General features: G+C 40.5%; 1 protein-coding gene across 4 annotated transcripts in view; it reads left to right on the forward strand.

The window, feature by feature from the left end:
* The window catches only part of HMGCS1 (3-hydroxy-3-methylglutaryl-CoA synthase 1), a 36,779-nt gene extending 14,019 nt beyond the window's left edge, over positions 1–22,760 (forward strand). For 2 of the 4 annotated variants that reach the window (XM_089495920.1, XM_089495913.1), the window contains exons 2-10: positions 6,046–6,503; positions 8,881–9,006; positions 9,384–9,548; positions 10,516–10,684; positions 12,225–12,395; positions 14,322–14,428; positions 17,772–17,897; positions 19,249–19,412; positions 20,757–22,760. In XM_089495920.1, coding sequence (XP_089352046.1) covers positions 6,056–6,503; positions 8,881–9,006; positions 9,384–9,548; positions 10,516–10,684; positions 12,225–12,395; positions 14,322–14,428; positions 17,772–17,897; positions 19,249–19,412; positions 20,757–20,849 — 1,569 coding nt within the window. In that variant the 5' untranslated portion in view covers positions 6,046–6,055 and the 3' untranslated portion in view covers positions 20,850–22,760. Of the gene's footprint in view, positions 1–3,129; positions 3,400–6,045; positions 6,504–8,880; positions 9,007–9,383; positions 9,549–10,515; positions 10,685–12,224; positions 12,396–14,321; positions 14,429–17,771; positions 17,898–19,248; positions 19,413–19,792; positions 19,838–20,756 lie in introns of those variants that run through there. The other 2 variants (XM_089495933.1, XM_089495927.1) reach the window with 2 other exon arrangements.
* Positions 22,761–24,940: the final 2,180 nt, after the last annotated feature.

Raw genomic sequence — 24,940 nt, forward strand, 5'->3', positions numbered from 1 at the left:
GTTCACACAATATAGATCCTTGGTATCTGCTGGGGTTTGGTTCCATGCTCCCCCTCCCATGGGCACCAAAATCCAGTGTGTGTGGTGTGTACATACAATATGGGCCCTTGGTATTCACTGGGGTTTGGTTCCAGGCTCCCCCTCCCATGGGCACCAAAATCCGGTGTGTGTGGTGTGTACATACAATATGGGCCCTTGGTATTCACTGGGGTTTGGTTCCAGGCTCCCTCCCCATGGGCAACAAAATCTGTAGTTTGTGTGGCTCCCCACCAACCTATGGACACCAGAATGGGTTGTGTGTGTTTGTGTGTGTGGTGTGTATACACACAGTGGGTCCTTGGTATCTGTTGGGGGTTGGTTCCAGGCCCCCCCCCCCCATGGACACCAAAATCCATGGTTTGTGTGCCCCCCCCCCCACACACACACCAAAATCGGGTACAGATAAGGCGGCCGCTCCTTCTGGCCATGCAGCAATAGGGAGCTTTCCAACTTCCCTTTGCATCTCCGCAGGGAGCCCTCTTTTGCAACCCAGTGTGTCTCCATCCAGTCAGGTCAGAGGCCTCTTTGTAGGCAGAGAACAATGGATTCCTCAAGAAGCCTCCATGTTTTTGCTTCAGGAACTGGAGCTGGTGAAGAAAGAAGCCCATGGAGCTTTGAAAGCTTGCAACAATATATTGTGCATTTTGGTTGCCAATAAAGATATCACTGATGGGTTTCTGGTCTCCAGAGCCATAGTCCAATGCTCAAACTGCTCTCCCATGCAACCCTCTCTGCTTATTTTAAATCTGTAAGGTGACAGTCCTCATTGTAATGGAGACTGAATCTCTGCCTCCAGTTGAGTCCAGTCAGGGGCCAGAATGCTTGTCCCTTATTATAAAGGATGGTTGCCTGTTTGAGGGTTGGGAAGCTTTTCCTTTTATAAAGGCTGAAGAGATGCCAAAGAGCCTACAGTTTTCCATATGGTTCCTTCATAAACATAGGAATGTGTTCATCATGTAATTGACAGACATGGACAATATAGTTTTAGAGAGAAACGCATGGCAAAGTTAAATTAATGTTTTTATTTGGTATTTAGATAGAGTGTGAACATAGCTGCTTCCTGGATTGTCAGTCCTGTTGTTTGATTGTCCCTTGTTGCCGTTTTGAAAAGCTGGCGACACTAAAAGACACTTTCAGTGTTAATTTCCTTTGCTTAGCTAGCTGAGTTAGTTTAGCATGGACTTGTAGAGTAACTTTTTGAATGTCTTATGTGACTTTATATGGTTTTAGCAAGATGATTAGGAGTTTTATCACACTGGGGCTGATTTCGGCATTGAAGAGAGATTAAAACACATTTAAAGCATCCCACAAATGAAGTGGAAATGGCAAGTAATTGCGCAAATGATTATCACACGCAGTTGCGCAAATCAAGTGATAGCACAAATGCATTGTCACAAAAATCCCAAAAGTAAAAAGATGTGCATTAAAGCTTCTTTGTGACCAGTTTAATGGCGGGTTTTGTGCAATGTTGTATGAAATCATTACATGTAATTACACAATTTTTCCAGGATATTCACGGATAAACTCCATAGAGTTGTAAGACACCCCAAGGGCGTCCATATGGGTCCATCCAGTCCAACTCTCCTGCCATGCAGAAATACACAGTTGAAGCACCCCCAACAGATGGCTATTCAGCCTCTGTTTAAAAATCTCCAAAGGAGACTCCACCACTCTCCGAGGAACAGAGATATTTGCTTCATAATGAAAATGTGCTATTTTGCCCAGATCCCACTGGTGCAACACTTTTAGTGTTGTCAGAATGTGTCCCAGTAAGAGCATTGCTGCATCTTCTGGCTCAGTGTTGCCTTACAGTGACTAGCAGCCACACTCTCAGGATTTGGGAAGTGCCAGGGACTAAACCTGGGGCAAAGTACACACTCTCATGTAGAGTAAGAACTCCAAGACTTGCAATAACCTACGCTGCATGTTTACACAGAAGTTCCACTGAGTTCAATTGGGGCCTGCGTAAGCAGGCACACAGTGGAGATGTGATTTCGTTTTCCAACCTTTAACAGCGATCTGACAGCCCAGTTTTGATTGATAGGGGTTTCCTTGGCAGTTCAGTTTCAGTTTGTTGTGTACCTGTGCCCTTTTTGTCACTGCTGTTTTTGTACCATAGGTTTTCTTGGTTTTTTCTTAACTAACTTACATTGCAGGCTATTGCCATGTTTTTGTGTTCTCATTGGAGGCTTGCTAAGAACGTCAGGGTTGCTGCATTATTTGGATAAAAATATTTTTAGAGGGCAGGAATATGGCACTAGGTTTGCTATGCAGAGCATGAATTCAATTGATAGTTAACAGATTTGTAGCTTATGTTGGCTTTTAATGTTGTCTTTACTTTAAGGTGGCAATATCTGCTGTTAGTCTTGGAGGACACTGCCCAGAAGTCCTTGGTGTAGAACCGCTTTCCTCAACTTGGTGCTTGAGCCTGCAACCCTGAGCACCTTCAGTTTACACCACTTTGGGGAAGGCTGTTGTAGGGATTACAGTCGCCTCTCTGTTTCGCAGACTACGAATCCACGTCCCTTACTCATTCATGGGTGGCAAACAGACAGGGACAAAATGGGGTGCTCACTGCATTTCAAGCCAATGGGGCTTGAATAACAGCAGTTTTCTGTTTTCGCAGGTGGGACGGGACAGATTCCCCACAAAAAGGAGGGTCTACAGTATTGAATTTCATTTGGGGGAGAGAAAGATAAGACTGAAATCAAGCAAACATATATTTGTTTGTTTGTCATACATCTGGAATGCCCTTCCAAAGAAGGCTAGGCTGGCCTCCTCCCTGCTTTCCTTTTGCTTGCAAGCAAATACATTTTTTATTCAAGCAGAGGCTTTTAATATATAATTGTTGTCAGGGAGGCTTTTTATGGGGTATGTGCTCTTTTCAGGGTTTAACTTTTGTATGTTTTATATGACTATATGGTTTTAGCAAGATGATTATAATTGTTTTTAAATTTTCATTGTAAAATTTTAACATTATTTTATCTGTTAGGTCCCTTTCTGGAAGAAAGGCAATAAATAAATAAAACATACATTTGGTGTTAAGCAGAATAATTGTTTTTCTGCATGAGCCATTTGGAAAGCAAAACTTACAAGCAGCAAGGACCCATCTCTCTGGCACCAAAGAGCTGCATCTTTGGCTGTTGCCGAAAATCTCCTTGTCCCTGAGCGTTCACAACTTTCAGGTGTAAAGCTTTGTGTCTGTCCTTGGCCAGCAAATCACTGAATGGATCTCCCAGAAAGAAGTAGGGAAAAGGAAGGCATTTCCTCTGGAAGTCACTCTGGTCTATGACCTGGAGGCAAGCAGTGTAAAAAGGAATGGGATCAGAGTTGAGTAGAACTCAGCAAAGCAGAAATCAGGTGAAATTAAATACATTAGCATTCTTTTTTTTCTCCCTGACCCAATGGAGAGGTGTTTAGAGAAATTTGGGAGGAGTATAATCTTCTGCAGGATAGCTTCTGTCATGCTTTTAAGAACCATTGCTACACACCCATCTGAGTATCCTTTCAGAGGCTGTTGTTCAGTGGAGTGTTGCAGCAAAGCTCTCCTAAGGTACTATGGGTCACAGGTGAGCAACTGAACTGATGGGTGGCTAAGATTGTTTTTGCTTGTGGGTGTTTCCTGGGGTGTAGAACATTCCTAAATTAATAGTAAGTTACATTTGAGGTAATCACAGAATGCATTAAACACTGTGAACAGATCCTTAACGACAGGAGAGGTTTCGGCTGCCTTATCAGAGGGCGAAAGAAGTTTGATATTTTGTTTTGTTCTGTTATCAGACACTTTTATCACTGGTGGAGCTGTCTGAGATAGTGTTCTGTGTCAGTACATGCATTTTTACCATCCTTTACAAAATTACCATTCTAATAACAAAGGTTTTTGTTGCTGGGGGACATGATTCTGGTAAGCTGCTAGCTAGGGGGGGAAACAGTTTAGTCAGATTGACAAATAGCTGTTTTTACAAATGCTGTGTTTTGTTACCATGTCATAATTTTGTTTTTGTGTTACCCTTAATTGACTGTAAAGGCTGTGATGATATACTGCAAGTGTTCACGCTACAAACAACCCAGTAGTGTTCTGGGAACAAATATGTGATCAAAAGCTACTAATTAGTACTCTTCTTTTATAGATGAAATGCACTGACACAGAAAGAAACCATTGATGCAAGACTAGTCATTATATATATATATATATATATATATATATATCCCCATCCCTTCATTCTTGTTAAAAGTCAGACATCCTTGGAGTTTTACCAGTAGATCCCCAAACTACATCGTGTTGGCTCCTGCTAATCTTTTTTTAAGAGCATTTAAGTCTGTGGTTGTGGGCACATTATTAATGGCAGTGAGTTCCATAAGTTAATTATGTGTTGTGTAAAGAAGTTCCTCCCTATTCCTGCCCTGAATTTAGTGTGTAATTAAATCGCGACAGTATGCAAAATATGCTATTGCAGTAACGGTACTGGTATCTATTGAAACTGTATAGTAAAACGTCATGGTTAACCTGTCCTTCATCACTTGCCAGGATTTCTGTTTCTTTGAATAAAAGAAATTTCTGAGGCATTTAAGTGACCCACCTATTTGAAATAAAATAATTTCTCAAAACTGTTCTGGGGAAAAAGCCCTTTAAGACATTGGCATGTGTATGTTCCTTTAGCAGTCTAGTACAAGAAACTACGGTATGCATGCTAAAGGTCACATCTAGCATATCCAGTTAAAAGCTTCTTTGACTAGAGGGACTGAGAAAATCTTTTTAGGGCTTCTGCTGATAAGAACATAAAAAGTGTTGTGCTGAATCAGTCCAAAAACCCATCTAGTCTAGCATTTTGTTCTCACAGTGGCCAGTCAGATGGGAAGGCCCCAATTAGAAGATGAGGCCATAACACTATTGGACATACGTTCCCCTATTCACTGCCATTGATATTGGAGAAAACACAGTAGTGCTAGTTCAATATAAAGCATCTTATATGGAAGATTTTTCGCATATCCATTCTGCCCTCAGCGAGGAAGGGACTCATGCTTATGTACAAACAGGGAGGCTTTAGATTGCTATATGCCAGCAGGGTTACAGGGGTCACCTAAGACCATCAGAAAACACATATTTCTGATGGTCTTAGGAGCCGAGACACCACAGTTTTATGGTTGGGGGTCACCCAAACACAAGGAACTTTATTAAAGTGTCATGGCATTAGGAAGGTTGAGAACCACTGCCTCTTCTTTTAAAGGCTGAGACATGCTAGCACATGCTGGGTTATTGTAAAGGAACAGGTTCTACTATTTGGGGAGCAAACATAGGGTCGATTTTTCTTTCCCTACCAGAAGAGTGCTCTCTCTTCTTCCTGGCCATAGCTGCCAATAAAAGATGAAGTGAGATTTACTACAAATCTCGCCTAGACAGTGTAAAGGTAGTGATGCAGCAATAAACCTGGTGGGGCACTCTAAAGTAGAAAATAAAAACAAATACCAGATTGTGAGGGTGTGACCTCATGTTCCATGTTGGGACCTGTGTCATACAGTCACACATATTTTCACCCATACCTCTTGTTTGAAATTCATTGAGGAGTGTTTGGAATGAGAGATGATCTTGGTCAGAATAGAATAGTTATGCTTGCCTATGAAATACTGTTTTAGAGAAAATGTGTACAGACTTGTAATGTAAATTAACTACAATATATACTACTGTAGTTAGGTACTGGTATGGCAGAGCAGGATGCTGGCAATTCCTTTCCAGCCTATAAAGTTTTTCAGTGGTATGCAGTTTGGTGGGAGATCATCCTAGTTAAGTACAGCAGAGGTGGCACTAACTACATTCCAGCTGGAGGCTGGAAAATACATGGCAATGAGTCCAAATGTGTCTGGGGCTACTTCAGGGTAACATATGAGAGTAAAGTGCTTTCACCTTACTAGTATCAGTGTCTAAGTAAATATTCATAGGACTAAGCAGTGTAGCTGCCTTTGCTCTGCTCAGATAAACATTAGTGACTCTTTTTCTTCCCTTTACAGCTATACCACCATGCCTGGATCTCTCCCTGTAAATGCTGAAGCCTGTTGGCCAAAAGATGTGGGAATAGTTGCTTTGGAGATCTATTTCCCTTCCCAGTATGTTGATCAGGCAGAGTTGGAGAAATTTGATGGTGTTGATGCTGGAAAATACACCATAGGCTTGGGTCAGTCCAAGATGGGCTTCTGCTCAGACAGGGAGGATATCAATTCACTGTGCCTCACTGTAGTTCAGAAGCTTATGGAGAGGAACAGTCTCTCCTACAATTGCATTGGAAGGCTTGAAGTTGGAACAGAGACAATAATCGACAAATCCAAATCTGTAAAGACTGTCCTGATGCAGCTCTTTGAAGAATCTGGTAACACAGATGTGGAAGGCATTGACACAACCAATGCCTGCTATGGAGGCACTGCTGCACTCTTCAATGCTATCAACTGGGTGGAATCCAGTTCCTGGGATGGTAAGTTTGATTATTGCAAACAAATCTCTGCAAAAGCTGGAAACAAGGATGATTGATTAGCTCCAGTGCGCTTATAAAAGATGGGCAGCTGGTGCTAATATTGCCTCTACAGTCTGGTGTGCCATCCTCTGGTCTTCTGGATTTCAACTCTTATCAGTCCTAGCCAGAATGGTCAGTGATCAGAAAGATGGAAGTGAAACACCAGATTGAAGAAGCTTGCTTTGGGCAATTTAAGAAATCTACATAAAAAGGTTTTTTTGTGGGATTTTTGGCCTATGTGGCCATGTTCTAGAAGAGTTTATTCCCGACGTTTTGCCAGCATCTGTGGCTGGCATCTTCAGAGAATGCTGGCATGGAAGAGAGTTGGGTATATATATACTATGTGACCCTGGGAGGGGAGGGGTGATCTCTGTGTTAATCTGTGTATTGTTCTGTTGTTGGTGGCCAAGCCTCAGGGAGGGAGGATATGCAAAGAGGATTAGTGTCCGCTTAATTAGTGATCATTGTCTGTTTGGAAAGCCCCTGATCCTGGATGGTTTCTCATTGGCATTTGCTGAGTCCTGATATTACTGTTTTTCAGGACTGGTAGTCAAATTTTGTTCACTTTAAGGGTTTCTTCTTTCCTGTTTAAGTTGTCATGGTGTTTGTGGATTTCAGTGGCTTCCCTGTGCATTCTGTCCTGATAGTTGTTGGCATGGTCCAGAAACGTCAGGGATAAACTCTTCTAGAACATGCCCACATAGCCCGAAAAACCCACAAAAAACTATGGATGGCGGTCATGAAAGCCTTCGACTCTATATAAAATAATCTGCTGATTGGGACTCTGAATCTAATTAGAATGTTGTCCTCAAAATATATAGTAAGATATAGAATACAGTATTCCACTTCACAGAAAAAAGGCATTTAAAGCAGATTGAACAGGGAATATGTTATATAGAAATGTTGAATTCAGAGGATATCAACCATTTTCCAGAGAAAGGTAGTCATCAGTAGAGTTGGTTACATTTCTAACTGTGTAACAGAGATTAAATCTGTCAAGTCTGATTTCATTGGAGCTGGTAATAACTTACATTTATTGTGTAGTGGTCATTGTGTGCATGACAGATTTTGTAATAAACCCAGTAAGAGTAAAAAGCCACAAGGATGTGCCTTTGTAACTAGTTGGTTTATGACATCTTTACTCTTTCACAGGTAGTGGCTAGTTTTGTCATTGTACATTGGGCCCTTGGTATCCACTGGGGTTTGGTTCCAGGACTCCCCTGTGGATACCAAAATCTGTGGATGCTCAAGTCCCATTCAGTACAGTGACATAGTAAAATGGGGTCCCTTATATAAAATGGCAAAATCAAGGTTTACTCTTTGGAATTTATTTTTTAATATTTTCAAGCCATTGATGGTTGAATCCATGGATAAATAATCTATGGATATGGAGGGCCAAGTTTATACAGTAGTGTGCCCGTGTTTTACGCGGGCGCGGCATACATGGCTTTCAGCATATGCTGAAAGCCACACCAGAAAGGCCCCTCATGTGCCCTGGAAAAAGTAATGGGGCTCCAGCATATGCGGATTTCCCCTTATGCGGAGGGATCCAGAACGGATCCCCATGTAAGGGGAAAGCCCACTGTAGTGAAAGATTTTGCACAAATTCCATAGTGCATCATAATATTAACCACTATTAATCTACCAGTAATGGCCCATGCAAGCACTTATTCCTGTAAACCTTTTTATAATCTCTCTGTACTGAACCAGTATGCCAACTTTTTACCTGTAACAGCTAGACAAATAAAAATTGACATCTGTTTTTGAAATCCATTTGGTTTAGTGAATAAAATGTTGTATTTAGACAGGATTCAAACCATTGCAGCATAGTGGACCCATTGATCACACACTAGAAAGGGCTCAGTTCCCCAAGCCAGAAGGTTTTCTGTTAATGTTGGTATGCAAACTATGTAGCGAATGTGTTATCCTCCAAATTGACAGTAGCAACACAAACAGGCTAATGACATCAACATTGAATCTGTCAGTATAGCACTACCCCTTGTGCTAGCTGAAACCATTTTCACTCAGGTTCTTTCCATGTTACATTATGGCTTCCTCCTACAGATGCCATCTAGAAATTTTCCTGGTTTTATTACTTAAAATTTTTGCATAGCAGGATGAGGTACCTAAAGACAAACTAACACCAAGGCTTTGTAACCCTTTAATACCAAGTATATTAAATGGCTGCAGCAGGTTCGGATTTATTTATCCATATTTGTAGCACACATACTCAAAAAGAAGTCTTACTATATTTCATGAGATTGTCCAAAGCACCAAGAAATTGCTGCAGCTGAAATTCCTAGTAGCTTTTTCAGAGTATTTGCATTTTCTTTTGCAGGTCGCTATGCACTTGTTGTTGCTGGGGATATTGCTGTTTATGCCACTGGAAATGCCAGACCAACTGGAGGAGCTGGTGCTGTCGCTATGCTTGTGGGTCCAAATGCACCTCTGATTTTTGAGAGAGGTTAGTGCCGTAGTTCCTTTCTGCAGAATACTTAACTGCTTATATTACTAGTGCTTTTCACCATTTCAGTCATTTCACTTTGTGTAAATTGTACTAGCATTCTACAGTTGCAAGATACCACAAAACTAGTGCTTGACTGTTCTTTCTCCATTTGTCGGGAGGAAAGTCATATCAGTGTTTCTGTTCACAGAATGAAAACTAGGATTTTTCACACATATTTACCACTTGGTATGCAGGTGGATTGTTTGTGCAGGTTGCACTTTGTGGAAGGGAGCTGGCTGGAACATCACCAGAACAAACAAATACTGTTACAGAAAATGTAATTTATTAATGGACTTCAGTACTGCATTTCCTTCAAGTCTCTGTTCTTTCTGTAGGATTGCGTGGGACCCACATGCAACATGCCTACGACTTTTATAAGCCTGATATGGTATCTGAGTATCCCATGGTTGATGGGAAATTATCCATACAATGCTACCTCAGTGCATTAGATCGCTGCTACTCTGTCTATCGCAAGAAAATCCGTGCTCAGTGGCAGAAAGGTGCGTCTTGCTAGAAAATACTGTTCTAGAACCAAGGACTCTTGTTTGTGTTCTTACACTCTGTTATTTTTATCAGTATGCAGGAAGTTGTTACTGACCCTAAAACATTTTCCAGTCCTTTTGCTCAGACTATATAGCATTACTTTTTTATATATAGAAGAGCAGAGAATGTTGCACCTATAGCACATTATTCATACGTCTACACATGCAGTGTAGAATTACATTACTGCATACTGAACCAGTTCACTGGTGATAGGCTTGTTGTTTTTAAAGAGGGTGGATTTTAAAACAATTAGTGCATGATAAGAATGGGGTAGTTCTTAGCAGTAGAGTAGTAATGAGGATTTCAGAAAGGGTGTTTTTAACGTAGTAGGTTTCATGGGTGCCTTCTAATGCTTTATGCACTCTTGGAGCTTCGGAATAAACTGAGGAAACAATGGTTGAGGGGAGGAAGCAATATGTCAGTAGAGACTGTAGCATGTAACAGTGTGGATATGTAGATAGGCACTGGGACGTTGTAAGCAGATCAGCTGTGCCATGCAAAAGGAATTATAAAGGCAAATAAAAAAATGCAAAGGATAGGAGGTAGCCAGAACAAAGGATCAAAATGTAAGCAAATAATTGATCCCAACTTAAAACTGCATTTCTTTTATTATCTACCCTCCGTAAAATGAATCTCATGTTGTAGAAATAAAAGTACACAGAAATATTATAGCCTTTTCTGCATTGTGGAATCTTCCAAGCAGAGACGTAATCAGTATGGCAGCATGAGAATACATTATTAAGAGAGACATTCCTGGTAGAGTGGCATGTAAATGGTATTCAGATTTTCACAGGTCATGAATTATAATGCCTGTTGGTAGTAGTTGGCAGCCTTTGAAGAAATGGCAAATTTGTAACCCAGTTGTGTATGTGTGTTTAATATGCAGTCTTAGGCAGCAGATTACCAATATCTTTTTTTTTCCAGAGGGAATTGACAAGGACTTTACACTGAATGACTTTGGTTTCGTGATATTTCACTCTCCATACTGCAAACTTGTACAGAAATCAGTAGCTCGTCTGTTGTTGAATGACTTTCTTAATGACCAGACATCCATTAATGAAAATGGTATCTACAGTGGACTGGAAGCCTTTAGGTAAAATTCATAAATAGCCAATTTAAAATAAAGAGACACTATAAAAAATAAGAAATAGGAAGTGCTGCTACACTTTATTCATAACATCAGCAAGTTGATGTTCTGTTCTTTTGATGTTCTGTTCTGATTTTTATACAGTTTTTATAGGTAAAATTGATGTTGTGAAAGACACTTGAGGCACTCTTAAAGATATATTCTTTGCAAAAAAATGTCATGGAAAACTGGAAACAGAACAAAAAAATAGCATGGGTTTTCCCCAGAACTGTCACTTTTTTCCTTGATCATGTAAAATGATTACTTGCAAACAATATATGAAACTTGGCTGGGGTCCCAAAGATGACATGCTATTAAGAAGCTTAACTAGCTACTTTTTATCTTTCATTTGTACAGTTGGCCCTCCATAGCCACTGATTCAGCTATCCATTGCTTGAAAATATTAATATTAATATTAATATATATATATATATACACACACACACACACACACATATACAAATCCCAAAAAAGCAAAGCTTGATTTTACCATTTTATATAAGGGACACTATTTTACTATACCATTGTATTTAATGAGATTGAGCATCCACAGATTTTGGTATCCACGGGTATCCATCTTGCCTTACCAAGGGAAAAAGCAATAGAAGAGAAAATGTAATAGCTGCCCATGGATTTTTGATTGGGCAGCTCTCTGCCTTGAAAGAATCTAAGTTTAGGATTGTGTAGGGTTTCCATTGTCATAAAGTTTGGTCTTGTATTGGGGTGATAGGGATGTCCCAAATCTCATATTTGAAAGCAGACATCAGCTTCACTTCCATAAGACTGACCCCAGAGTTTTGGTATGTATGCAGCCATTAGGTCTTACATACCAAGTGCCTGGGGCCTGTTTGCTGGGATTGCAAGGCACCACTTCACATATTCAATATTGACTTGCAGAAAACCTTTCGTTTCTTAGAGCAAATGCAGAAAAAGAATACTGTTGCACTTTGAAAGCCAAGTCATTTTTGGGCTTGGGTTCGCTAACCTCACATCTGCAATAGGCTGAGATAGGAATGAGCATTTTGCCCCCTCAGGCAGATGCTTTCCCCCTCTCTTCTTGGTGCACCTGAATAAAGTATGGAGGTGTGTAGTTAATTATAGTTTCTTGTTTTGTATTAACTGGAAGACTCTGGTTAACAATGTAGAATACAAACCAAGCTCTTAAAACAACTTGAGACTGTGGTTATAAAATCTGAGCCTGTCCCCAAACTGGTACACTTCAGCATTCATGGACACACAACTCATTTTAAACATTATCATTGTTGATTTAATATTGAGACTGAACATTTCAGCATATAACCTAAAACGTAATTCTTTAGTCATGTCATATTGAATGGGTGTAGCTAAAGGAAAAGATTGTGTCTGGCACAATCTAGATACCTTCAGAAGAACCTGGAAAAATGTGAGATATTACATAGAACAGATGGCAGATGTCTGTTGCTTGTTGTGTGCACGTCTACCACAGTCTTACTGGATAGAATTTATTTTCAATATTTCTCATTTTCAGAGATATAAAACTGGAAGACACGTACTTTGATCGAGACGTGGAGAAAGCTTTTATGAAGGCCAGTGCTGAGCTGTTCAACCACAAAACAAAATCTTCCTTGCTTGTTTCTAATCAAAATGGAAATATGTACACACCTTCAGTCTATGGCTGCCTTGCTTCTCTCCTAGCTCAGTAAGTATGATGATAGTAAGTGAAATAGTTTAGGTTTTTAAAAATGATCTAATTGATTTGGGTGGCAGGTTTTTCAGCTGGTTTAATTCGAACCACATTTTAATCCTATATCCTTTTTGTGAACTAACAACAACCAGAGTGTTTTTCCCCTTCATTCAGGGGCTAACACTAGCTCTTCTTTGTGCTCTCTGTGACTCATGCATATGGGGCTTGTCTACACTTGTGCAGTCTGCCTTTGGAAGCTTCTAGAGTTAAGCATCTTTAGGCGGAACACCTCCAAGTATGCATGTTCTGTACATTCAGTATTTTTAACCTTTTGAAATTAGGTTCTAAGGATGATGTGCAGAGTCATAGATTTTGTCTATAAAAGTAAACGGTTTGAATGACAAATACTGAACCAGCACAGAGAAGACCTGTTACAAGTGATGACTGTGATTAGCAGTGACTAATGCTTACTCACAGATGTAGTTATGTTTTCTCAAGTACATGTGACTTAAAGCCAACTTACCTTTTGTGAACTCCTTGTCTAGTTTATTGACATCTGCTGTCCAGACTTTCTCTGCAACTCATTTCAAGAGATACAAACCTTCTAGGTACTAACTGGGCATTGGAAGAATTTGTACATACTGCTTCCCAACTTGTGGCAGTCCAGCCATGTTATCTTACTCCCATGTGTAAGATTAGATTTTTTTTTTACACCCTACAACAACAGTTGTATTTCCTTTAGCATTTTAGCTCCATTTTTTGTTCTGAAAAGCATCCAGCACATGTAATCATTTGTGGAGCATGTAAAACAGGAGACTGCTCTACCCACTTTATTCCATGACTTCTCTCAGTGATATACTAGAAGGAGAAAGCACAAAGCACAGAGAGCTGAAGTGCCCTTTGACATTCCAGCCAGTTGAATTCCATTGCTTTTCAAGAAAGCTATTCTTAAGAGGAATTATAGAGAAAAGCAGGAAAAGGTTCTCTAGGCCACCATACTTTGCAGCTGTTCTGTTAAAGTTGCATTTGAGAAAGAAACTAAAGCATACCAGAGGAACAAAAAAGTGTGTTTTAGCTCCCAAAAGGAGAAAAAAGTGTAGAGTAGAGGGGATAGCAAGGGCCATAATGGGAGGTGGTTAAGTCTTGTACACAGGCTACAAGGAATAATCCTCCTGCTCCTGACTTGCCTTTTGGCTGGAAGGGTGATCTTCTCATGGATCCATGTGTGGGCTTCAGGAGAGAGCCTACAAGTAACTTGCATGTGGGCCATTCATGAGCCAGCTGAGCACTTGTATGTGGGCCATAAGGGAGATGCCCAGAGGGCTTCTAAGTAGGCTTCATCAAGGCAAGTCACCTGAGCACTTGTGTGCGGGCCACAGTTTTCCATTCCCTAATATAGTTTCGGTCAGGAAATGTCACCATATAATTGACGTGCACATTTGTGCTTTGTATCTGAAGAAAGATTTGGGATGCCAGTCATTTCAACTTGAGAAAGAATAACTTCTAAAATCATGTTTGATTGGAGATGAGGACTTTGCCCTGCTAGTTCTGTACTGCAGGAAAAAAAGGCGGGGGGAGAAGGGCCTTCAGGCAGTAGAGGCTAAGACCAACTCATTACTTAGAGCAACTGGTGTTGGCATTGGAAAAACAAGCACAAAGAGAAAATTCTAAGATATAGTTGTGTTAGTCTGTAGAATCAGTATGTGGAGAGACCTTGTAGCACCTTTCAGACTAACTGAAAGAAAGAAATTGCCAGCATGAGCTTTTGTAGACTTCTTCAGTTTGCCTTAAATTTAATTTAATTTAATTTAATCCATCTAATATGAACTTTTGCCTGGAGCAAACTTAATAACCTTACAGAGAAATATCTAAGAATAAGACCATATGTTCAGACTTGCTTAAACCTTCCTTTTCACTAATATCTTGTTCTCTGGCATTCAGGTATTCACCTCAGCAGTTGGCAGGACAGAGGATTGGAGTTTTCTCTTATGGCTCAGGATTTGCTGCTACCCTCTACTCAATCAAGGTTAGCCAAGATGCAACTCCTGGTGAGTAAAATTCTTGACACTTTAAATACAAAATCATTTCTGGCAGTTAGGGAATCACAGGTGTGATGTTATTTAACTCCTATTGGGACCCCATACAGGTGAAAATACTGAAGAATCTTGATTGAAATTATTCATGACCTCTTGCTTTTTGTGATTCTGTGCAACCACAGTAACACAGAATTCAGCATTCTGAGAATAATAATAATAATAATAATAATAATAATAATAATAATAAAAAATTTATTTGTATCCCGCCCCTCTGAGAACAATCGGGGCGGCTAACAAAGTTAAAAATACAAAACATATAAAATCCCTGGTACCCTCCCCTCTTTAAAAAAGTATTAAATCCAATGCAAAAATTAAAAAAACAGAACAAAAACAACAACAAACAAACAAGTTAAAAACTGACCAGAAGGTCAACAACATCACACCAGCAAACAATCAGTGGGAACAGCAGTATCTTTCCCAGATGTTTTTCTAAGGCCGGGTTCTCTATTCTGGGAAGGCCTGCCGGAAGAGATTCGTCTTAACAGCCTTTTTAAAGAATCATGGTTTTCATTTTCTAGAAAGTACCTGGGTTGTATAGCTACCCAGACAGAGGTACAAATATGCTTGAATTCTTGAATTTTTTGCAGTCATGGAGTGACTGAGTAAGACTTGCAAAGCTCAGGATGCAGGGCCCTCTAGCTCCTTCATGATTTGTGGGTTAAGAAAAAATAGAATAACTTACTGAAAATTATAAAATATATTGACCTCTGACAGTAGTTATTTCTTCTTCCTTCTCCTCACAGCACTGAACATACATAGCTCTGACTATGAGTATTATACCACAGTAGAGAACATTTTTTTGTTCAAAGGTGATCAGAGAAATACTGACTGAAAGGAATGCTGTCATACTGCTTATTTTGTATTTCTGGAATAACCTGTGATTTTAATCTGTGTAGAAAAGGGGATTGGCCAAGATAAGAAAATACCAATTTTAACAGCCTGTAATTCTTAGCTGCATTATGGATCCAAGTGTCTCAATAGGTCACATTTTTTGCCCTTCAATGTACAACTTTAAAGTTTCCATATGATAATACCATCTCTAGGCAAAACATGAAGATGAGCCTTGCAGTTCTTAGTCTTGGATGCCTGTCACTGTCACATTAGCCCCAGGTCCCCCTTGAAAATCCCTCCTTTGGTGACTGGGTCTCCAAGTGATCTCACTGTGAACTAGTGTGTGTGTGCTAGTTCTGTGTTCTTTATGGTCAGCGTGACCCACCTTGGATTCAGGCTGAAGTTAACAATATAACAATATAACATATATACTTGACTATAAGTTGACCTCCTGTATCAATTGAGGGCAGGTTTTGGAGCCAAAACTAAGTTTTTAATATGACCCATGGATATGTCTAGGGTAAACTTTAGGGCAGGGGTAGGCAACCTTTTTGAGCCGGGGGCCGGGTTGCTGCCCCTCAGACAACTGGGGGGCTGAAGCCGGGGGGTGGAGCTTCCACCCTGCGGGGCCGCATGCTGGGGATGGAGCTTCCACCCTCCGGGGGCGGAGCCACACGCCGGGGGCGGAGCTTCCATCCTCCGGGGGCAGGCTTCCTCCTCTTTGCCGGCCCCTGACAGGGCCCCAGGCCCCGTCAGAGGCCAGCAAAAAAGTCAGTGCAAGCTGCCAGTGCTGGAGGCCTCCTCCAGCAAAAAAGCCGGCGGGGGCCGCCAGCGCTGGAGGCCTCCTCCTCCTCTTTGCCAGCCCCTGACGGGGCCCCAGGCCCCGTCAGAGGCCGGCAAAAAAGTCCTAGAGGCCTGCTGCTGCCACCGGAGCCCTGTTGGAGGGCCCCAGCGACAGCAACAGGCCTCCTGCCACCGCCAGAGCCCTGTTGCAGGGCCCCGGACACCACAACGGGCCTCCCAGAGGCCCGCTGCCGTCGTTGGAGCCCTGCAGCAGGGCCCCGGTGACCACAACGGGCCTCCTAGAGGCCGCTGCCAATGGCAGCGAAGTCTCGCACGACCTTTCCTGTGGTCACGCGAGACTTCGTCTCTAGGCCGCTGCCATTTTGTTTCTCAAAATGGCGGCGAAGTCTCATGCGACCACAGGAAAGGTCGTGCGAGGCTTCGCTGCCATTTTGAGAAACAAAATGGCGGCATCTGGAGCGGTGAAAAGCCACAAGCGGCGGCTGCAGGAGTTTGCAGGGGCCGGCTGAAAGGCCTCCGCGGGCCGCATCCGGCCCGTGGGCCGGAAGTTGCCGACCCCTGCCTTAGCGGGTCTGTAACAAAGGATCTAAATGATAAAGCAAAGGAAAACAGTGTCAAAGTACTTAGAGAATTCCAGCAGGCATAACTGTTTGTGCTCCCACAAAAGGCTGAGTGGATGAGCAAACAGAGGAGGATCAGTGCTTCCAGGACACATTATAGTCTTGCCTTTCACTAGGGGATGCTTCCTTTTTTATAAGAGTTAAAGTACAGTACTTATATTGACCAGTGAATAAGTCAACTCAGTTTTTTTGAGTTAAGTGTTTTGACTAAAATTTCTACACTTACACATGAGTATATACAGTAATTAATGTGGTTTATTATATGTTATAGAAGAGTAAATACTTAAACAAGTTCCAGTCTTAGTTCCAAACATATAACAGTATTCAACTGCCTTTCAGTCAGTTCAGATAATCAGTACACATTTACTCCTGCCTGAGTCATCCAATTGTCAACTTCCAACTCACTGCTTTCAATCCTCTTTTTTAGAAATTGCACTCTCTCACAGAGGCCTCTCCCTCCCATCACAGAATCCTCTATGCGGGAATTGGCTGCCTTCTGTTTCAGCTTCACAGTCAAGAATAGAAATATGGCCTGAATTGGGAATAGAGACCCTGTGTCTTCCAGCTCTTACTGTGCTATGATTCCAAGCATCCCTGGTCATTAGCTGGAGCTGATGGGAGTTGGAGAGCTACATCTGAAAGAGCACAGATTTCCCACCTAAATGGCCATGTAACACGCTACAGTGCAGTGCTAGTCAAAGTGATGGTCCACTGACCAGTACCAGTCCACAAGCCAAAGGAAGTAACAAATGTAGCCAGTGGGCACAAATATGATTCCTGTCCTTGACACATTAGGGGGAGAGCTGCCAAGAAGCACTGTTGTAGGGTACATTGTGCATTGATTTCAAACCTTTGCTGAAATATTGGTTGTGGTGGAGGTGCTTAGTTTTGTTGTAATGTTAAATGTTTTGTGCTGGCATGGTCATTTACTTGAATGATGGGTCAAGGAAATCAAGATGTTGCCTTTCCTGACTAATTGTTTCAGCAGAATATTAAGTTTCTAGAAAATACAAATTATTGTTTACTGTTTTGTACTGCAGGCTCTTCCCTGGATAAAATAACAGCCAGTATGTCTGATTTGAAAACAAGGCTTGATTCAAGGAAACGTATCTCTCCAGAAGTGTTCGCAGAAAACATGATGCTTAGACAAGAGACTCATCATTTAGGTGAGTGGTGGCAGCATCAAGGAATCTATAGTGGGCTTGATTTAGTCATAGTCATTCTGTATCTGTGCGTGTGTCTGTGTACCTACCTTTAAGTCACCTGTCAACTTATGGTGACCGCATGACTTTTATAGGGTTTTCTTAGGCAAGGTCTATTTAAAGGTGGTTCTGCCAATTCTGTTTTCTGATATCTAGCCCACAGCACCTGGTATTCATTGGCGGTCTCCCATTTTAAGTACTAACCAGGGCTGACCCTGTTTAACCTCCAAGAACAGAACGGATGTGGTGCCTTTAAGGTATTTAGGTAGACCCACTGAAATTAGTGGAACCTCAGTTAGCAGTTACGAAGTTTGACGTTGATTGGGTTTAAGCTACTCTTTTCTGAAATTGAGTTAAGATGTTGTCAACAAATTCAGAAATAATATCTATTAAGCAACAAGGAAAGAGTTATGCGGTGGCTTAGTGGTTAAGACACCAATTATGATGATTGTAAGACCGGAAGGTTGGCAGTTTGAGGCCCAAGTGCTGCATGATGGGGTGAGCTCCTGTCACTAGTCCTAGTTTCTGCCAACCTAACAGTTTGAAAGCATGCAAATACAAGTAGATAAATAGGTACCATTTTAGTGGGTAGGTAAACAGTGTTTGGTGTAGTCCTGCTGGCCACATGACCACCAGAGTAGTCTTTGGATAATGCTGATTCTTTGGCTTGGTAATGGAGATGAACACTGCCCTCTACAGTTGGTTACGACTAGATATTTATGTCAAGGGAAAACCTTTAGCTTTATCATTTTTACATCTAGCCTCTCTTGTTATCTTAATTTTTCAGGTCATCCGCTGACTAGTTACTATAGGGCCTGAATATCTTTGTTATTGTTTTGTGCCTTTAAGTGATTTGGCGACCCTAAGGTGAATCTAGATAGGGTTTTCTTGGCAGAATTTGTTCAGAGGGGCTTCTTCCTCTGACCCTGAAAGAGTATGACTTGCCTAAAATCACCCAGTCAATTTCCACGGCTGAGTGTTTTGGTCTGATATATAAGCACAGAAATAGGAAGCATAAATACATTTTGCTTCCAGCTGCTGCACTTCCATAATTATATGATGAAAGGTGTGTCTACTTTTGAGGAGAGTCGCTGGCAGGAATAATGGAACTTCACATTACTCTGAAAGCACGACTTTCTTCTTTTCTCTGTGCTTCCATGTGACACTGGTCAGTTTGGAATGTACTAACATTTTATAGATTAAAAGAACCAGAACCTTAAAAATGATTCTGTGTATAAATATATATATAGGAAATAGTACTAATACTGGGAAACAACTGTCTCTTTAGAGGATCTGGATTTTTTCTTTCTTACAGCTAATTATATCCCAAAATGTTCTGTGGATGATCTCTATGAGGGAACTTGGTATTTGGTGCGAGTGGATGAGAAACACAGAAGAACATATGCCCGTCGCCCTGTGCTGGGTGATGGGCCATTGGAAGCAGGAGTGGAAGTTGTTCACATGGGCCTTGCTCATGAGGTAAGTGTAATGGCTGTTCATTCCCTTCATTACAGGGGCAAGTGCACACCTAACAGGGTTGTCCTTAATTTTATTTCAAGATACTGGCAACAGACTGCCAAATCATACACACAGTTTCCCTCCACCTTATGCATAGCAATAGGTGAGCCTCAAGTTGAGATAACATTAGTGCTCATGTGTTTAACTAAAGTTAGGGTGTGCGTGGAGAGCAGGGTGGGGTGGAACATTATCTGGAAGGGAATGAGCAAAGCTTTGATATATCTCCAGTTCCTTAACTGTGGTTTCCTGTCCCCTTATGTGTGGACGAGCCCCAAGCAAGTGTTGTTCTTTTGCTAACTTTTCCTTTTTGTATTTTTCTTTGTTGCAAAAATAAATTACAGAAAATTAAGCGCATGTAGTGGAGTATGTCTGTATTTGCTATTCCAGTAAGTTACTTTTCAGCAATGGATAAACCTTGTCAAATCACACAAATTCCTCCTTTCCTGAGCTTATGTAATGTGGGCCTCCTTCATTTCTATAATTAACTTCTTCTACTCTTACACTGTGCCCAAACACAGTGACTTACATAAAACAATTTCTTCTACAATTGATTTTTAAAAAGTCTTCTTTTTACATTAACCTCTTACATAAGAAATTCCATAAGTAACATCAACAATCTTGTCCTAATGTCTGGAACCACTAGGAAAAAATGCATTAAGCAAAGCATACATTTTCTAGTAAAAGTATCTCCCCTATAAATTCAATTTACCTTTGTGTCCTCATATACTATCTATCCTCCTAGCAGATTGGCCTTCATTATATTTGGAATACATCATGGTACATCTTTATTTCCATGCTTCCAAACTGAAAACATGCCCAGTTGCTTTTTGCTTACTGCTGAATCATTATTGTTCACTGACATTAATAAATTGTAAATTTGGGACATAATCTTTTTTTTTCTTCTATGGCTAATTTCTCCATTTCAGATAATTAACAATCCTATTGTTGTAATTTAGCCAATGAGAAAAAGTTGTATCTGAAAATTTTGAAAGAAAAGAAACAAGCACATGTCTGTAACTTGACAAATGTTGAACAATTTCTCAGATGAGAATTCTGGGATGCTCAGTCATCTCTAGAAGTCTGCATGCTTTTTTCAATTCTGAATGCTTCCTGAAGTCTAATCAGCTTCAATTCTTTACGGAGTACTTCAGATTTTAATGGAGAATTTTCTGGGTGAAGAAATTAATACTGAGTTTGTTCCCTCGTGCTTGACTTTTGTTTTAAGAGGGAACACTTAATTTAATAAATCTGGGACCTGTGTTTTTAAATGTTTTCTGATGTGTGGGTTTCCTTTTCTTTCTCCAGCACATCCCCAGCCCTGCTAAGAAAGTACCAAGAATTCCTGGAAAAGCAGACTCTGAAGCAATTGCCGTTTCCCTTTCCAATGGAGAGCATTAAAACACCTCTATGAGGTGGATGTTGAAAAGATTAGGGGAGAGGTGGGGAGGTACACAGGATTAAATGTTATTACTCACATTCTGCTGTACAGTACTGCTTAATTAGAGCATGAAAAACTGTTACTCTTGAGGCTCTGTCTTTTGATGCGGTTTGTTGCCATGTAGTTTCATAACACTAAAAGTTCTCGTGCTTCTTGGAACAGAAATTACAAGAGTGTTTTCTGAGAAACGTAGCTTGTTTCTAAAGAGTCATGGTTCAAAACTAGGTACTTTAATTTAGGCTCCGGAAAACATCAGTTGTTTTCCTCCATCCTCGAAACCCCATTTTAACAAAGATCTCTGCAAATTTTGTAACATTATTGCTCAGCAAAGAAGTAAGACTTCTTTTTAAAGCCATTATTGAAAGGAATTAATGTGATCTAAAGCCATTAGCATGTGTCATCTTAGTATTCAAAGTTAGGGTCCTATGTGCCTTAACAATCTTAAGCACCCTGTCTCTTAAATATAAACTTCTGCCGCTCAAAACCCCTGTGGGTTTGGAGAAAGAGCAGTGCATTTGTTTTTCAAGGTGCTATTAAATGGAGAATTTTTTTCCAATTGTTATTACTAGTTCAAACCAAACTTCACCAGAAAGATGGAGGTCTGTGATGACTATTGATAAACTGGATTTCAGTTGTATGTACATATTTTAAAAACTACTCCCCCCGCCCCATCCCTCAAATACCATTTTGCAGTACTAGCAAAGCTACAAAGTTAATTCCCCTGAAATGTATATGGCAGAATATGGAAAGGTGGATGCTTGGCATTTTAAAGCTGGTTGGAAATGAATTATTTCAAATGTGTGTCATCTTTTATAAAGGTTACCTAGGAAAAGGTTTTGCATGCTCAGCCTATGAAGAACTTTTACAAATGTTCACCTTAAGAATGGGTCGATTCTGGAATGTTTTGCTCTTGAAGTTTGGTTTTATGTTTGTGCTGGGTGATAGTGCAACAACAGAAGTTGCTCTGAACTGATATATACGTAGCATTCTGTTTCAGGTTTATTTGAAATTCCATTTCCAGTTATATATGAATACTGAAAGGCTGAACCCTTCAAAGCATTCATTATAGAAAAGTCATACACAGATTGGAGCTGTGCTGGTTCAACACAGGCCTCTATCTCTTTGAGGGTTTACTTGATAAAACTACTTAGGTTGCCTGCCTGCCTAAGGCAACAGCAACGGAGGAGGAGGGGGTTATTTGAACTTCCCAGCAGACATGATATGTGGCTTGTGTGCTCCATTTATTTGCAGGTTCTTCTCTTTAATTGTCCATTGACTACCACAGACCTGCTTCAGAGTAAATGCTTTTTTGGCTATTGCAACTGTGCTTTGGCCACGGTAAGCATGTGTATAGATTCTATTGAGGGGAATCCACTGACCATGTTGGATAGTCCTAGATGAACTGAAACTAAAGGCAAAGAAAGCTCTTGGTTTGTAAAATACAGTGCATTTACACCAAACTCACATTCTGCCCTGTTTTTATTCTGCTTTAAAAGGCTACGAAAAGCTTTGTCTGAAAATTTTTTTGCAAGAATTGATGCCCATCACACTTAAGTTACAAAAATGCAGGGTCTGATGTTCTGTAGTTTGCATTTTAAAAAGTTGGTCACTAAGGTTTGACAGTTTTCTGCATCAGTTCATCATGTTAGACATGCTTTGACTTAACTTGAATGGTCTAAGTGCTTTGGCTACATGTGACAAGAGGAGCGAAGGACAAGGCTGATGTTTGTTTGTACATTGTCAGAAGCATATCAAGTCCATTGCAGGCAATGGACAGGCTAAGAACCATTGCACAAAATGTAACCTTTATAAACCTCACAAGCGATGAGGCAGATGCCTTGTAAAATAAATGTTGAGCTGTTTGAACTACCCATGTTGGTGTTGTCTTGCTTTGTGCATCACCATATAGCACCCTGACTATGAAGAATTTGCTGTAGGCACTCCAGATGGCAGATCTAATTAAATCATCATCATCATCCATCCAAGTCTGCAAGTGCTGGAATTTGGAGGAGCAGAATTAGTTAATCTCAAGATTTCTCAGTGAGATGATGGTATTTCCTTTCTTGCCATGTGATGCAATTATCCTGTGTCTTTACGTAAGCAAGCTATAGGTTGAGTCTCTATTAGCCGAAATTCTAAAATCTCAAATACTCTAAAACCGAAACCTTTTTTTCCGGGTCCCTAAGATAGTTGGCTTTCCAATGGTTCACTGTACAAAAACTTCATTTTAGGCACAAAATTATTTAAAATTTTGTATAAAATTACCAAAGGTTATGTTTATATGGGGAAAAAAGAATTCTGTGTTTAGATTTCTTGGGACCCAAGAAATTTCATCATGTACATATATGTAAAGACAGGTATTCCAGAATCCCAAAAACTCCAAAATATTTGTCTCAAGCATTTTGGATAAGGGAGACTCAGCCTATACTTAATATGTGGAAATAGTAAGGTATTAAACTCATGAAGTTGAAGCATATCTACTACATGTACAGCTTAAAACCACATCAAAACTTACTGGTGACCTGTTCAGTGACGTTTCCTAGGGCCTGTAAATGAGAGGGCCATTTTGGGGATAATTTCACTAAGTCTCGCTGCCCACAACAGCACCTCCCCTCGAAGAGGAAACTACTCTGCCTGCTCTACTGGTAGTGTCAAGGCCATGAAATGGATCACAGGTATACCTGGTGAACCACATCTGATTGTACCAGCTCTTGGAGTCCTTTTTTGAGCTGCTGCAATTTTGCTCCTGCATGCATACCACTAGTATTTGATTTTGGTTGGCTTGCAAACCTACCAGGAAGTAAAACTTAGGGCTGCTATCATCTGAAACAGAGTGCTGGGAAATTCAAGACTGGGAGATTTACTTTCAGCATTAATATGTTCCTAGCTGCCCCTCTGGGACGGTGAACAGATCTCAACTTGAACTCCCTGTGTATTATCTCTCCCTATTGCCAACCTGCTATGGTGACCATTTTCACCCGGGACATTAATGAGCATTAATTTCATCTCCTTGATGCTATCACAGGCATTCATTACACAGAATAAAACAGGATTTGTTCTCTGTTGCCTCAGAAGGCAAGATTCTGGGTTAACTTTAGGAAAATCTTGGAACCAGTTACTTAACAGTCCCCTTTACTTCAGTCTTCAATCAGAGGTTAGACGACAACCTGAGGGTTATGATCTAGCACTGGATTTCCTTCAGAGACCTACAATCAATACTTGGGTTGGTTTCCATACAAGCATAACAAATATAATAGAATATGAGGAGAGAACCTGTTCGTATTTTCAGCCATCTAAAACATTAGGAAGGAGCCACCAAATCCTGTGATAGGTTTGCCTTAGGATCGCCAAAAGTCAGAAATAATTTCAAGGCTCAGAACAACATCAAGAAACAATATTAGCCACATTTACTACAAAAACATGTCCAATTTAGTTATACTGACAATTTAGTGTAGTGGTGAAATTAACAAGAGCCATCTCTGCATACGCTGGGTAAGGATTTTTGAGAGTTGTAGTCCAAAAAAACTTGAGTTTTCCAAGTTCTGGTTTATAATCTATTAGAAAAACTTTCCAAAATGTACTTGAGCAGTTGGTAAGAAGGAACTGTGGGGGTTTTTGTTTGTTTGTTTTTTGTTTTGCTTCTCAGTCTAATTTTCAAATATAACGTGTCTTAACTTTTTGAAAACATTTCCCAAGATGTGGGATATGATTTGTGACTGGCCATTGGCACATCTAATAGGTATCTGCAGTTGTCACAGCAACAAACTGTAGACACTATTGGTATTTAACCTGTTCCTTCCAATTTTTTGAAGTGTTTTGTTAAGCCACTAAAAGTTTCTACAGAGACCTCCAATAAAAGTAAACTTGAAATAATGCAGTTTGACACTACTGTATTGTATTGTGCTGTAGTTCTAGCCTATGGAATCCTGGAATTTGTAGCTTTTACAAAATCTTTGGTCTCTGCTGCTGGTGCCTCACAAAACTACAAATCCCAGGTTTTTCTAGCATGGAGCCATGGGAGTTAAAGTGGTGTCAAACCCTGGACTACAGC

This window comes from Sceloporus occidentalis, unplaced genomic scaffold (genome assembly GCF_023333645.1).
Source record: "Sceloporus occidentalis isolate IW3139 unplaced genomic scaffold, rSceOcc1.0.p SCAF_1, whole genome shotgun sequence".
NCBI classification, from domain to species: domain Eukaryota; kingdom Metazoa; phylum Chordata; class Lepidosauria; order Squamata; family Phrynosomatidae; genus Sceloporus; species Sceloporus occidentalis.